Raw genomic sequence first — 15,366 nt, forward strand, 5'->3', positions numbered from 1 at the left:
TCTTGCCGGTATGGGGCTCTTATCCCGGGCAGGGAAGCACAAGAGGGGAGAGAAGCTTCACCAGGGATCAGACGGGATGGGGCGGGGCCTGTGCTCTGCGTCAGCCAATAACAGCTCAGGAATATGGAAGCACAGCAGCCAATCAGAGCGAAGCCGCTGAATATATAAGAGTCGCCAGCAGCTCCGCAATCTATATTTCTCTTCCGCAGTATTGTTTCCTATAGACGTCAGCGACAAACTATGGCAGAAACCGCACCAGCCGCTGCTCCTCCCGCCGAACCGGCCGCCAAGTCCAAGAAGCAGCCGAAGAAATCAGCCGCAGGGGGCGCTAAGAAAAGCCACAAACCCTCCGGTCCCAGCGTGTCCGAGCTGCTCGTTAAAGCCGTGTCCGCCTCTAAGGAGCGCAGTGGGGTGTCTCTGGCCGCCCTGAAGAAGGCTCTGGCTGCCGGAGGATACGATGTAGACCGAAACAACGGCCGCCTGAAGCTGGCCATCAAGGGTCTAGTGACCAAGGGAACCCTGCTCCAGGTGAAAGGCAGCGGCGCCTCCGGATCCTTCAAGATCAACAAGAAGCAGCAGGAGACTAAGGACAAGGAGGCCAAGAAGAAGCCGGCGGCTGCGGCCAAGAAACCTGCAGCAGCTAAGAAAGCAACCAAATCCCCTAAGAAGCCAAAGAAGGCTCCGAGCGCGGCCAAGAGCCCGAAGAAAGCAAAGAAGCCTGCAGCGGCCAAGAGCCCAAAGAAGCCGAAGGCTGCCCCCAAGAAGGTGACCAAGAGCCCGGCTAAGAAGGCGGCCAAACCCAAAGCTGCCAAGAGCCCTGCTAAGAAGGCGGCCAAACCCAAAGCTGCCAAAAGCCCGGCAAAGAAGGTGACTAAAGCCAAGAAGAGCGCGGCTAAGAAATAATCGGGAGCCTCGTCCTGTACTTATCCCTCAAAGGCTCTTTTCAGAGCCACCACCTCCTCCCACCAGAGCTGTGTAATCACCGCCCGTGTATTTTTCTCCAGACAGCAGAGATCCTGAAGAGAAGGAAGCGCCATCATAGTATGGTGTATTTGGGGAATCCTGTTGGGGTTTACTGGGGCAGAACAGGACAGGAGCGCAGATATACTGAGGGATTAGAGCCCAGGATGTAAGGGGAGGAGGCCGAGGGTTTACAGAAGTCTTGGGGCGCATTGCCAATCATACATATCATTAGGAGACACTTTGACCTCTAACTCCATTGATTTTACCCGAAAACCTTTTGACCCACTAATTTAAAATTTAGCTTTTATTAAATACCCTAACACACTGTAGTATAAAACAAATTGGAGTGGATGGGAAGTGTGTGTGTGTGTGTGTGTATGTATATGTATATATAATTTATATATACATATATATATATATATAAATAAAGTTTACAATGCATATGCCTTTGTCCTAGATCCTCAACAAGAGACACAAGCTCCCGGCTTGACTATATTCTCCATATTAGAGAAACTGGTATCGTGGTGTTCATATAACATCTAGTTGTATCTGTTTGCGCCTCTGTAACAATTTGTGTCAGTTCTTGAGGAAATGTAAATACTTGTTACAATTTGGCAACATGCAAAGGTTAGAATACAAAGCTCTCACCACCAGGTGTCGCTATTGTAACACTCACTGCAACTGATTTGTATATCCTGAAACTGTAAGAATTTCGTGCAGTGACTAATAGAAAATATTTATTGGAAATTATTAATATTGATTAACCAGAAACATTGTGGTAATTTTAACCATCTACTCTACTTAATAGGTTGTGCACATATGAAGTTACTAACCCATACAGAGAATTACTGGGCATTTTGTTCGATCATGGGGGCGCTCTACTGTACTGCCCCATGTAAATATATATAGAGATTGGAAATAGTGAAGCAGATAGAGCTCCGAGGAATTGTAGGCATAAAAGAGTCTGTATCCGAGGAGCGGGGAATCAGTGTGAACGCCCGAGACCCGGCATCGTGTCATACATGGGGGGCGCTATCATCGCTGAGGATGGGCCCCGCCGCTTCAGAACAAAGATCCATCACAGATGTCTCAAGTGTTTCGGCGGGCTCTAGTTTGTATGAATCAGCCAATGGGATGAAGGGGTGTGGTTAACATGAGCCAATGGTGATGAGACCAGGAGTATAAATATTCTGCTCTGCGATCTCTTCCCATCACTTCTCCACTGTGTACGTGTACAGAGGATCATGGCCAGGACCAAGCAGACCGCTCGTAAATCCACCGGAGGGAAAGCTCCCCGCAAGCAGCTGGCTACCAAGGCCGCCAGGAAGAGCGCTCCCGCCACTGGTGGGGTGAAGAAGCCTCACCGCTACCGTCCAGGTACAGTGGCTCTCCGTGAGATCCGCCGCTACCAGAAGTCCACCGAGCTGCTGATCCGGAAGCTCCCCTTCCAGCGCCTGGTGAGAGAGATCGCCCAGGACTTCAAGACCGATCTTCGCTTCCAGAGCTCGGCGGTCATGGCCCTGCAGGAGGCCAGCGAGGCTTACCTGGTGGGACTCTTTGAGGACACCAATCTGTGCGCCATCCACGCCAAGAGGGTCACCATCATGCCCAAAGACATCCAGCTGGCCCGCAGGATCCGTGGGGAGCGAGCTTAGATCTGCCCGGGACCCGCATACAACACAAAGGCTCTTTTCAGAGCCACCAAGTTCTCCATAAAATGAGCTGATATCATCATCTTTTTATGTTTTTCTGTCCAGATTGTCTGGCTGAGCTCTTCAATATAATCCCGGCCTTGTTCTCTGTAGTTTGCCCTGTACTGTGCCAGCGGCCGCTTCCATGTGTTACGGGTTATACTGTGACCCTGATCGGTAGAAGAAATATGAAGCGCTGAAAGTGAAAATTAGATTAATCGTGCGCTGGGTCCTAGTGCCGCCTTCCCCGGCCATGTGTTCCTATAATTGGAGATGGTCTGTTAGGGGATTTATGTTCACTCGGTCCTGTTATCGGTTAATATGCCGGCTGCCTGCACCCTTCTCACGGACAGAACATCTCACTGTCCAGGCTGTAATGTAATAGACCATCAGCCCCATCATCCTCACTGATGATCGCTCCCCGCATTACACAGCGGCTGTAATATCCAGGTAATGATACAACTGCTGAGCATAGAGAGCGGATGAATGATTCCCTTGTATCCATCGCTCCCCCATTATATGCATCTGTACAATCCCAAGCCTCGGGGGCCAGAAGAGCCTCTGCTGTGCACACAACCCCTACACCTGGGGCTTTATCATAAAGTCATCAATATATAGAATCTGGGCTAAGGGAGCGTTCAGTCCTGTATTCCGTTCATTGTGCAACAGCGACATCTACTGTCAGTTTACTGCAATCACATTACTAGATATCAGGTTCCCGTTAATGTTGTGGTTTTCTGTTTCTTTTGCGATCAACTAATTCTGTAAAGGATTACATTCTAATATCTGCTGATCAATAATAAATGTTAACGCTTGATCGTTTGAATATACTGCTAATAGAGATCAGTAATGATCCGGTCCCTGACTTTGAGATACTGATTCTGATGGAGGAAACTGGCATTATCCTTAATACTGTGGTGTCCTCCCTGCTGTGCATTGTGGGACTGCGTCATTATTGTAGTGCAAATTAACGCTAAAGGGTTAACAATGAGCGGTGTGCGCGGTCCCGTCCGATGCCTAATGCTCATTGGCTGATCACAGGACGTTCGGGATTTTAATTTCCCGCTTCCTCCAGACCCGATAACAATGGAGAGATCTCCCCGAGATGTAGAGGCTGATCCTGTGGCTGACTACTACCCTCATCCTCCTTGTTTATCACTTTCGCACAGATGAACATTTTTTGAGATCGTAGAGAAGAATGTGCGGACTAAACTTATTCTGGTGTCACAGCAAAGATAAAGCTGTGAGATAGGAGGACGGGAATTCTGTTCCGCGGTCCTGACCTGAGAGGGAGCGGGGATGAAGTGAGGGCTATAAAGCAGAAAACCGGCCCTGTGCGGAGGATCACATTCCTCTACAGAAACAGTGTTATTCATTGCACCGGTTATGTACAGACCATGGGGAGTATAGGAGGGATAATCGGGGACTTCGGGTGGATGAGACTTAGTTACACTGACCAAATGTCAAAAGGGAAACTATAGAGAACTGATCTACAGCGCCCCCCCCCCGCTCCACCACAGGAAAATATACACCCTGCAGTCAGTGAGAACCGCAGCCGCCGCTCTGATCTCACCCGATCCCGGAGCAGAATATATATAGTATCAATAGACTGTACTGACAGAATAGCGGCCACATATACAGAAGAGAATACGGGGAATACAGACAGGAGAAGCTCCAGCTCTATTATAGACAATGTGGGTGGCTCTTAGAAGAGCCTTTGGGGTGACAGCAGGAGGCGGAGCAGGTTACTTGGCGCTGGTGTACTTGGTGACGGCCTTGGTGCCCTCGGACACGGCGTGCTTGGCCAGCTCTCCAGGCAGCAGCAGGCGCACGGCGGTCTGGATCTCCCGGGAGGTGATGGTGGAGCGCTTGTTGTAGTGAGCCAGGCGGGAGGCTTCCCCTGCTATGCGCTCGAAGATATCATTCACAAAGGAGTTCATGATGCCCATGGCCTTGGAGGAGATGCCGGTGTCAGGGTGGACCTGCTTGAGCACCTTGTACACGTAGATGGCATAGCTTTCCTTCCTGGTCTTCCTACGCTTCTTGCCGTCCTTCTTCTGAGTCTTGGTCACGGCTTTCTTGGAGCCTTTCTTGGGCGCTGGTGCAGACTTGGCGGGATCAGGCATGATGATCAGTCACAATACTTCTTCACTAGAACAGAGAGAATAATGATGCTTCCTCCTCCCACCGCAGCCGTATTTATAGGCAGCCCATGCAAATGAGAAATGCTGTCTGCTCGCTGTTCTACTGGAGGAGCAAATCATGTGACCTGTGGGAGTGTCATAAGCCCCGCCCAGTGCAGTTTATTGGTGTCTCTTTAATTCTCGTCACAATTGGCTGGATTCAAATATACCCAATCACAGGAGCCGGAGGGCGGAGCAGGAACCTATAAAAAGCAGCAGAAAGGAAATTACGGTTACATCACAGAGAGGCTTCTTTTGAGCGTTTTAGGTTTTACTTTTCATTATGTCTGGACGCGGCAAACAAGGAGGAAAGGTTCGGGCTAAGGCAAAGACCCGCTCATCCCGGGCAGGGCTCCAGTTCCCCGTCGGTCGTGTACATAGGCTTCTCCGCAAAGGGAACTACGCCGAGAGGGTTGGCGCCGGTGCTCCGGTCTACCTGGCCGCTGTGCTGGAGTATTTAACCGCTGAGATCCTGGAATTGGCTGGTAATGCCGCCCGGGACAACAAGAAGACCCGCATCATCCCCCGTCACCTGCAGCTTGCCGTGCGCAATGACGAGGAGCTGAACAAGCTGCTGGGTGGGGTGACCATTGCCCAGGGAGGCGTCCTGCCCAACATCCAGGCCGTGCTGCTGCCCAAGAAGACCGAGAGCAGCAAAGCGGCCAAGAGCAAGTGATCGCCGCTTACCCCAGACCCATCCTGAACACCAAAGGCTCTTCTAAGAGCCGCCCACATTGTCTACTACAGAGCTGGCACCGCTGATCTCGGGTGTGATAGGGATCTGCACTTACTGGTCGGTTAGGGGGGGGGGGGGTAACAAGTAAAACAGACATCGGTGAAGTTATTCTGAGCTTTTATAAAAAGTAACAATCCTGTTAGTTGTAACAATGTAACGAACGAGACACTAGAGGGCGGCGGCTGCTGCTTTGTTACACTGAATGTCTGAATATTACAGAAAATAAACGTAATTAAACATCGTTGTATGCTCCGGATCGCGTACTGTGTGTATGCCACCAATAAAGATTCTAATCCTATGCGCAATGCTCGCACAGCTGCCGTTGGTTATAATTCATGACTATAATTAATTTGCAAAGATAAGTAAAAGTCTGGTGTAGATAACCGCACACTGATCACCCTCCCGCTGTCTCGGGTCTGGAATAGGACAGGGACGCGGCTCCACTATATACTCTGCAGGGAAAACCCGGACATAGTGTCCTCTCTCCTTCTACCGCATCAGCCTCACTAGAATCCCCCTGATCGGCCCCTAAAAGGTTTCCCCTCCGCCGCCTTTTTCTTCCTATTTACAGAAACCAGAGGAATGTAGTCACGTGTACAGGGAAGAGGACGAGACAAAGGGAGAAACGACCAGAAGAAGAGCGGGAATTTCAAAATAGTCAACTGCGGTGATCAACCAATGAGCGAACATTCGTGTCTATAACTCCGCCTAGAGTTAACCCTTCATTGCCCTCTTTGTACCAATTACGGTCACAGGTGTCGTGAGACTGAAGCCAGCAGCACCGATCACACAGGCGCATTACACTGCAGAGGACACGATCTACATCACTATAGTAACTGAACTCAGCACTGAGAGGGTTAACTGCAGAAAACAATCCAGGGATCCTGCTTATGAGAACAGGCGGAATATAAATAAATAAATGCAATTTAGTTCGGTGTGAACAGCTCCATTAACCTAAAGGTGTTATAGAGTGAAGGCACATCTATCCGGATAGTGAGACATAGATAATTCTTACCCGGATATTATCAGGAGATCTGCATCTTCTATAACACGGACTCTTTAGGAAGGGAAGTAATGTAATATGGAGGAGAGGAATGATGTAGATTGTGAGAGTAATGATAATCACGGTGGATGAGTGCAGTAGTCAGAACATTCAGGGGAGATCTCCCGGAGCAGATAGTGAAGGAGCAGGAAACACCGACAGACTGATCAAGTGCGGAGATTAAGGCAGAATTGGGAAGAACAAACACCGCAGCCTCCAGAGCACAACACCGATCGCTCAAGTTACAAGTAATTCTAGCCTTTCCATAGAACATGTGGGCGGCTCTGACAAGAGCCTTTGGGTTGATGAGATGGAGCAGAGTAGAAGCAGAATTAACCTCCGAAGCCGTAGAGAGTGCGGCCCTGGCGCTTGAGGGCGTACACCACGTCCATAGCGGTGACGGTCTTCCTCTTGGCGTGCTCGGTGTAGGTGACGGCGTCACGGATGACGTTCTCCAGGAAAACCTTCAGGACACCGCGAGTCTCTTCATAGATGAGGCCGGAGATGCGCTTCACACCTCCCCTGCGAGCTAGACGGCGGATAGCAGGCTTGGTGATGCCCTGGATGTTATCCCGGAGCACCTTCCTGTGCCGCTTGGCTCCGCCCTTACCGAGACCTTTCCCTCCTTTGCCGCGTCCTGACATCCTGTTGGTAGACAATAGAATGAACAAAGTCTGAGGCGCGGCGTCCTAGTTTATATAGCACATAAGCGGACCAGAAGGAGAACTGTAACAAGATAACGTCCTCATGGGCGTTTCCTTTAACTGAATTTACATTTCCGGCCCCTCCCCCTTTTCTTTTGATTGGCTGAACACAGAATCGTTGATGGTTTTGAATTTCCCGCTCACCCTGTAATTCTCCGCTCTGGGAGAGAAGACAATTGTCCCGTGTTATGTGATCTCATATACAGGCGGCTCATTCTGAGGCTGCGAATGCCGGCACTCTCCGTATACAGTGACCCGGAATAATCACCAGGGCCCGTCCTGACATCTCCTGTTCTTATATAGATGAAGAGGAGAGAAATCACCAAAGCTCCGCTATCAGCCAATCGATACTAAGCATCAGGACTATAGATCCGTACAGTGTTAACTCTTTAGTGTCCACATGTTCTGTTTCTTGTTTTATATCTGTACGGAGACTGCGGTGTGTAATGGCTGGGACTGTATATATTATATATAATTACACTGCAGTCACCAGAGCCGATCTCACACACTACATTATGGTCAATGTCCATTCTGATCTCTCACATATTTTCTCCGTTCTCTTTCATCCTACATCGTCAGCCGCATCACCCATTACTTTGGACTAAACTGTATTTCCTTTTAATTTCTATATTACGTCGCCACCTACTGGCTGACATATGATACTACCTCATTGACCTATTTACCGATGAAATTAGATACTAACAAACTCCTAATTAATTACCTCCTAATGTTCTCTTTGTAGCGTCAATCATCCTATTTAGTTATAATTGGTTCATTAATGTTACTTTAATGATTAATTGGTCTTTTCACTCTCATTCCTAAATGTCATCTTCTGCCGGGGCTCGTTCCTACGATCGGTCTCATATACGGTATATTGGGTTACATAGAAAACTATTTACTGCCATCTTGTGGTAGCTGAACACAGTACAGGGAAGAAAAAAACTTCTGAATAGTCTTTACATTCTGCAGCCTTACCACTAGGTGGGGACAAAGTACAGTGCAGCCTCTTCTAGGGATTCGGGCGAGAAAGGGAATGTATTGTACAGTGTATTCTGCCATCTAGTGGCCATAGAACAGATTGCAGCCAAGTTCAATATAAAGTTACTAATTTTGGTCAAGTTTTTTTCTCACCCATAATTTTAGCCATTAATTAATTTGATTGTAATAGTTTTTAATAGAAATTGATGCTTTATTTTTACTAAATTAATATTAATCTCTATTTTACATTAACCCCTTAATGATGCTGTCATTTTTTTATATTGATGTTTTCTTTTATAACCTCTCACTTTTAAAAAGCTGCATATCTTTCAATTTTTCATCCACAGACCCATATAAAAGCTTGTTATTTGCGAAACAAACTACACTTTGTAATGGCACCCTTCATTTTACAACTAAGTTTACAGAAACAAAGTGAAAATTGTAGGGTGAAATAAAAAATAATTATAATTGTGAACCTTTTTTTTTTGGTTCGGGGGGGGGGGGGCAGGTGGTCCTAGTTTTTTTTTATGTCTTGCATTCTACAGGTTAAAATTATTATATATTTAGCCATTATTTAAACGTTTAAGGGGGGGGGGGGGGGGAGGAGAGATGGCCGCATCATGACAGAGCATCCGACCCAAATCATTCTCCAGCAGAACATTAACAGGGATGTCCTCAGAGACCCCCCACCTCCCGCAAACCTTGGCCTGTACCCCAATCCAGGTACACACGGGCTATGGGCACAGCAGGCCACACACCTCCAATTCTTTTTAAAGCCATGGTTCTTCCAGGGATGATGTCCTCTGTATCCACCACTTCAGGCCGCACCAAGGTAAATGAGGCTCCAGAATCTCGCAAACCCACTGTCACCCACAGTTACACTCTGCAGGTTATACGCTCTTTTCTCCACCGCTCCGGACACCAGAAGAACGTCTGTGTCTCCTCCAGCTGCCGGTGGAGAATTATTTTTGTTGGGGCAAGTGGCACTCAGGTGTCCAATATTTTTTCCAAAGTATATGTTTATTGGAGTTTTCAAGTAAAGAAATATATAACAATACTCTATAGGATAACATGGTACAATACAAACAGGGTGAATAGAACAATAACACTATGTCAAACAGAGCATATGTCCGCTGTGCAAGACAGGCTGATCTTACCTGTGTGAGTCTCCAAATGACACCCGTAAGTGACATCTCATCATCTCATTACCCACACAGAAATGGCTGAAGGCAAATGTCTGGGGTCAATGCAACAAAATATCTTAAGACCGTGGCTCCTGGAGTTAGCGGGTAGGGAAAATAGGAGAGCCAATGAGAGTGGCATCTGTATCCTTCAGCCAGGGTAACAGCATATCATAACTGACACCCACATGAATAAACCGATAAGTATGTAGGTTAACAGGATGGAAAGGGGGGAAGCAGAGAGAGTAGGAGAGGGAAATAAAGGGTAACAAGGATAAGGTCTGTATAACAAAGACACAAATACCTCATGATGCAGAACGGGCTCTGGTTTCACCGGGCATTCCGAGCATGGCAGCATAGTCGGGAGGGGGGGGGGGGGGGAGGCCGGGCGAGGAAAGCAGACAGTGCTTACTATACATTTAGGTAAAGGGTTTCAAAGGCATTAGAGGACATAAAGTCTATCCAGGGTCCCCATACTGATAGAAATTTATCAGATTGATTCCTAGAGTCCACTATTAGCTCCTCCATTCTGTGTATATGGGACACTTCACGGAGCCAGGATGATACCGAAGGGGGTGTTGCAGACCTCCACAATCTAGGGATCACAGTCCTAGCTGCTAATAGCAGGTAATGCAACAGTCGGGCTGAGGTTTTCGGGACAGAGTCCGGTAATATAGACAAAAGGGCCATTTTAGGGGAGAGGGAAAGTGTGGTGGAGGTCAGTTTGGATATTATGTCTAAGATCTGTGTCCAAAAAGGACAGATGGTCGGGCATGTTAGCCAGATATGAGACATGGTGCATCCAGGTGCCCCACACCGCCAGCACATGTCCGACATTTTGGGGTACATTTGAGCAATCAGAGAGGGCACCCGATACTATTGTGTCAGTATTTTGTAGTTTGTTTTGTGTGCTTTGCACGATGTGGAAGACCCGTGGCACCATGAGAATGCCGTCCTCCACTCCCCCTCCGAAATAGTACATTGGAGTTCACGTTCCCAGGCCGAGCAAAAGGCCGGTGTGTCCGCTGTAGAGGCATCTAAGAGAAGAGCATATAGGGTGCTTACAGGTTTTCCAACTGGTGAGGAGGAAGTGCATACTCGTTCAAAGTGCGACAGGTTCCTGTGCAGATGAAGCTGGTCATGGTATGTCTTGTAGAAGTGTCTAAGTTGTGCGTAGTGGAAGCCGTGCATGAACAACAAGGTATCGCCTCTCAGCAGGTCCGGAAGGGGTTTTAGGCCTGATGTGTCTAAGAGGTCTCAGAACCTGGGCGCTTCATATTTATGAAAAGATAGGAAGGTGGATGATTTAACTGCAGGGGGGAAGGCCGGGTTGTTAAAGAATGGGGTCAGGGGACCTGAGGGAGCTGCAAGCGTAGAGTGAGATAGGTATGCCTTGAGTGCTCTAATCACCGACGCTGTAATTGGGGGCGTATTAGCAGGTACCTTTCTAGGAATTAGCCGTCTAGGTAACCACACACATGTCCTAACGTCCCAGTCTGAGGACAGTTGTTCAAGAGCGACCCATTGTTTCCTCGATCCATGTTGTATGCCATCGAGGACCCTCAACAGTACGGTGGCTAAGTAGTACGACAAGAAATCTGGAAGGGCAAGTCCCCCCTCTTTTTTACGTCTATGCAGCACGTGTCTGGCTAAGCGAGGATGACGTCCCGCCCAGACAAAGCCAATCTGGAGCCCAGCGACCTCCCTGAAAAAGGAGCACGGCTGGGAAATTGGTATGCCTGAAAATAGATATAACAAGCGTGGGAGCACGTTCATTTTGAACACATTTATCCTGCCAAGCCACGAGAAGTCCCTACGCTCCCACCTGGCCAAGTCCACGCACAGCGCCTGTAGTAGCGGAGGGAAGTTTAGACGGTACGCATCCTTTTTTTTTTTTTTTTTTAAAGCCGAGGAACGTGCTCTCGATTCACCCAAAGTGCAAGAAAAAGTGCAAACGTGTTACACTAAAAAAACTTGCACAAAGGATGCGGTCTATCGCAAGCCCTTCTCCGATAGGAGAGAGGTCCCCCAACACACCTTATCCTTCGCCTCCAGACCAAAAGGTACCTGCGAGGTTCCAGGTTCGATGTCCCTTTTCGCCGAAGCTACTAGGGGACCACAAATACTCCTGGCATCCCCCTTGGCGTTAGCCAAGGTATCTGCCCGCAGAGCCGATAACGGTAGGTACCCTGCCAAAGCAGGAGTACCCGGGGTGTTTGCAGGGAGGTGCGGAACCTAATGGCCACACACACCTCCCCTAGACCGCCAGGAGGGACACCCAGAAGGGCTACCGCATCCTGACAAATCCTGTGAACACACAACACGCAAAAAGTGACACAGTGAGACAAAAATAAATAAATAAGTGAATGTGTGCAGATATACTGCCCGGACATCCGGCCGAATCTATAAAAAATTTCTCTGATCCTAGCCAGAAGGCCGGGAATCAAGATGTGAGTGCCAAAAGGTGAAAAGATAATGGTGGCCGTGCTTCAACTCAGTGAGTCCATCCTCCCAGTGAGTTTCGGCACCTCAGGGTCACCACTCCCCGAGGCACAAAAGTACCTGGGCTCTAGACCCTCTCAGCCTCATGGCGAGACCCGGAGGGAACAGGTCACATCGGGGCAGCCGTCGAGCTGATTCCTCAGAACCAGCCCCGGAAAGCCCTGGTACACTTGCATCCTCCATGCAGCACCCATCCCCACCAGCATGAAAACTGATAAGAACAGATACTACACTTGATCTTAGCCAAAAGGCCGAGAAGCGGAGGGAAGTTTAGACGGTACGCATCTACTAAGTTCGCGGGGACCTGAACTCCCAAGGTAGGTAATGTAGTGCGACTGCCACTTAACCCCTTAACGACGCAGGACGTATATTTACGTCCTGCGCCGGCTCCCGCGATATGAAGCGGGATCGCGCCGCGATCCTGCATCATATCGCGTCGGTCCTGGCACTCGTCAACGGCCGGGACCCGCGGCTAATACCACACATCGCCGATCGCGGCGATCTGTGGTATTAACCCTTTAGAAGCGGCGGTCAAAGCTGATCGCCGCTTCTAAAGTGAAACTGAAAGTGACCCGGCTGCTCAGTCGGGCTGTTCGGGACCGCCGCGGTGAAATTGCGGCGTCCCGAACAGCTGACCGGACACCGGGAGGGCCCTTACCTGCCTCCTCAGTGTCCGATCGACAAATGACTGCTCCGTGCCTGAGATCCAGGCAGGAGCAGTCAAGCACCGATAATGCTGATCACAGGCGTGTTAATACACGCCAGTGATCAGCATAGGAGATCAGTGTGTGTAGTGTTATAGGTCCCTATGGGACCTATAACACTGCAAAAAAAAATGTAAAAAAAAAGTGTTAATAAAGGTCATTTAACCCCTTCCCTAATAAACGTTTGAATCCCCCCCCTTTTCCCTTAAAAAAAATCAAACAGTGTAAAAAAATTAATAAAATAAACATATGTGGTATCGCCTTGTGCGTAAATGTCCGAACTATAAAAATATATCATTAATTAAACTGCACGGTCAATGGCGTACGCGCATAAAAATTCCAAAGTCCAAAAAAGCGTATTTTGGTCACTTTTTATACCATTAAAAAAATGAATAAAAAGTGATCAAAAAGTCTGATCAAAACAAAAATCATACCGATAAAAACTTCAGATCACGGCGCAAAAAAATGAGTCCTCATACCGCACTGTACATGGAAAAATAAAAAAGTTATAGGGCTCAGAAGATGACATTTTTAAACGTATAAATTTTCCTGCATGTAGTTATGATTTTTTCCAGAAGTGCGACAAAATCAAACCTATATAAGTAGGGTATCATTTTAACCGTATGGACCTACAGAATAATGATAAGGTGTAATTTTTACCGAAATATGCACTGCGTAGAAACGGAAGCCCCCAAAAATTACAAAATGGCGTTTTTCTTTTCGATTTTGTAGCACAATGATTTTTTTATTCCGTTTTGCCGTGCATTTTTGGGTAAGATGACTAATGTCACTGCAAAGTAGAATTGGTGACGCAAAAAATAAGCAATAATATGGATTTTTAGGTGGAAAATTGAAAGGGTTATGATTTTTAAAAGGTAAGGAGGAAAAAACGAAAGTGCAAAAATGGAAAAACCCTGAGTCCTTAAGGGGTTAAAGGGATAGGCCGATTTCAGCGCTTCTATTACTTGGTGAGGGATGTTGATGTTCAGAGCCTCACATTTAGTGGGGTTGAGCTTATAGTTACTATAAGAGGAAAACTTACACAGGGTGGACATGAGCGAGTGGAGTGACGTATGAGGGGTAGAAATGAACAACAATAAGTCATCGGCGAAGGTCGAGCATTTGTAATGGCACAGTAGTGTCTGCAGGCCCCGTATGTCTGGATTCGACCGGATATCATTAAGGAGGTGCTCCATATAGCAGTGGGGAGAGTGGGCATCCCTGCCTTGTGCCATTACAAATTCCAAAGGGGGCTGAGAGTTGGCCGTTTATGCGAAGCTGAGCCGTCGGATTAGTGTATAGTGCCAGAATACGTTCCAGCATCACCCCGCCCACGCCAATCTGAGACAGAGTGGCCAATAAGAATTGCCAGTCCTCCCGATCGTCCAGTGAGAGTAAGAGCATCGGGATATTGGGAAGCCCTTAAATGTGTATTAAGAGGTGTTTTAATGACCCATGGGGCGAGACTTAAGAGGGAAAAGGCGGCTAAATATCAGGAACTTATTCGAACCCTACAGACACTGGAAACCCAACACAAACAGACCCAACTAGAGAGCACTTTTCGGGAACTGATAAAAGTACGCCATGATCTACTTTCCCACCTCAATGACAGATACCACTACTATAGACAGGTCACGGGGAAAACATTCTATGAGTGGGGTAATAGAGCGGGTCGACTATTAGCTGCTGCCCTTAAGGCGAAAAAGTCCACATTATTTATCCCAGCGATTCGCACTTCTGCGGGCTCCACCTCTTTTCTTACACCGGACATTCTTTCTGCTTTCCGTTCTTACTACTCTGCTCTTTACAACTTGCCAAAACCTCAGGTCCCGACCTCTTCTGCAGAGGCTTCTCCCTCTTTAGAGCAATACATAGCATCAACGGCACTCCCTGAACTTCCCCAAGATGTGACCCAGTCACTAGAATCTCCATTCTCCTCAGAGGAACTGATGAGGGCGATATCTTCCTTAGCGGCCGGCAAGAGCCCGGGACCTGATGGTTCCACTGCCAAGTTCTACAAAATACTAGGTACTGACCTCTCTCCCACATTACTCTCAGCTTTTAACTCCATTTGAGGTGACACCCCGCCCCCTGCCTCCTTCCTGCGCGCCTTCATTACTGTCATCCCAAAGGAGGGTATGGATCCCTAGCTCTGCCCCAGCTACCGACCTATTTCTCTAATTAACAGTGATGCTAAACTGTTTGCAAAACTTATTGCGAATAGGTTGGCAGACCACATGCAGTTTCTCGTCCACCCTGATCAAGTAGGTTTTATACGGGGGAGGGAGGCCAGAGACAATACCCTAAGGGTGTTCTCGGTTCTCCACGGTGCCCGATCACATGATATCCCATTATGCCTGCTCTCTTTGGATGCAGAAAAAGCCTTCGATCGGGTGGACTGGGGATTTCTGCATGCCACCCTCTCCCAAATTGGACTGGGTGCAGTCATGAGGTCGCGCATAATGGCACTTTACTCCCACCCTCAGGCCCAAACAAGGATAAATGGTCATCTGTCGTCTCCCTTTGACATTGGCAATGGCACGAGACAGGGGTGTCCTCTCTCCCCACTTCTATTTGTGCTTTGTATGGAGCATCTCCTTGTAGATATTAGACAGAATCCGGACATCACAGGCCTCTCACTGTCCTCGGGCCATTGCAAATGCTCGGCATACGCAGATGATC

General features: G+C 48.1%; 5 protein-coding genes and 1 pseudogene across 5 annotated transcripts in view; 3 read left to right on the forward strand and 3 right to left on the reverse strand.

Moving 5' to 3' along the window:
- Positions 1-216: 216 nt before the first annotated feature.
- Positions 217-1,059, forward strand: LOC130349062 (histone H1B-like). Its single transcript, XM_056554811.1, has one exon. The coding sequence runs from the start codon at positions 241-243 to the stop codon at positions 901-903; it is 663 nt and encodes a 220-aa protein (XP_056410786.1). The 5' UTR covers positions 217-240; the 3' UTR covers positions 904-1,059.
- Positions 1,060-2,201: 1,142 nt separating this feature from the next.
- On the forward strand, positions 2,202-2,679 carry LOC130349063 (histone H3). Its single transcript, XM_056554812.1, has one exon. The coding sequence runs from the start codon at positions 2,208-2,210 to the stop codon at positions 2,616-2,618; it is 411 nt and encodes a 136-aa protein (XP_056410787.1). The 5' UTR covers positions 2,202-2,207; the 3' UTR covers positions 2,619-2,679.
- A 1,645-nt stretch (positions 2,680-4,324) lies between these two features.
- LOC130349068 (histone H2B 1.1) lies at positions 4,325-4,832 on the reverse strand. The gene has a single exon (XM_056554816.1). It carries the CDS (start codon positions 4,778-4,780, stop codon positions 4,400-4,402), a length of 381 nt encoding a protein of 126 aa, XP_056410791.1. The 5' UTR covers positions 4,781-4,832; the 3' UTR covers positions 4,325-4,399.
- A 266-nt stretch (positions 4,833-5,098) lies between these two features.
- Positions 5,099-6,434, forward strand: LOC130349065 (histone H2A type 1). Its single transcript, XM_056554813.1, has one exon. The coding sequence runs from the start codon at positions 5,121-5,123 to the stop codon at positions 5,511-5,513; it is 393 nt and encodes a 130-aa protein (XP_056410788.1). The 5' UTR covers positions 5,099-5,120; the 3' UTR covers positions 5,514-6,434.
- A 188-nt stretch (positions 6,435-6,622) lies between these two features.
- Positions 6,623-15,366, reverse strand: part of LOC130349074 (uncharacterized) — an 80,021-nt gene continuing 71,277 nt past the window's right edge. Inside the window, exon 6 of the mRNA XM_056554821.1 lies at positions 6,623-7,260. Coding sequence (XP_056410796.1) covers positions 6,948-7,260 — 313 coding nt within the window. The 3' untranslated portion in view covers positions 6,623-6,947. The remainder of the gene's footprint in view (positions 7,261-15,366) is intronic.
- LOC130349075 (U2 spliceosomal RNA) lies at positions 12,145-12,243 on the reverse strand (annotated as a pseudogene).

This window comes from Hyla sarda, unplaced genomic scaffold (assembly GCF_029499605.1).
Source record: "Hyla sarda isolate aHylSar1 unplaced genomic scaffold, aHylSar1.hap1 scaffold_909, whole genome shotgun sequence".
NCBI lineage: Eukaryota > Metazoa > Chordata > Amphibia > Anura > Hylidae > Hyla > Hyla sarda.

Bases quoted from the DNA above. Each gene is read 5' to 3' on its own strand.
- LOC130349065 (XM_056554813.1), top strand. From the start codon at position 5,121: ATGTCTGGACGCGGCAAACAAGGAGGAAAGGTTCGGGCTAAGGCAAAG.
- LOC130349063 (XM_056554812.1), top strand. From the start codon at position 2,208: ATGGCCAGGACCAAGCAGACCGCTCGTAAATCCACCGGAGGGAAAGCT.
- LOC130349068 (XM_056554816.1), bottom strand. From the start codon at position 4,780: ATGCCTGATCCCGCCAAGTCTGCACCAGCGCCCAAGAAAGGCTCCAAG.
- LOC130349062 (XM_056554811.1), top strand. From the start codon at position 241: ATGGCAGAAACCGCACCAGCCGCTGCTCCTCCCGCCGAACCGGCCGCC.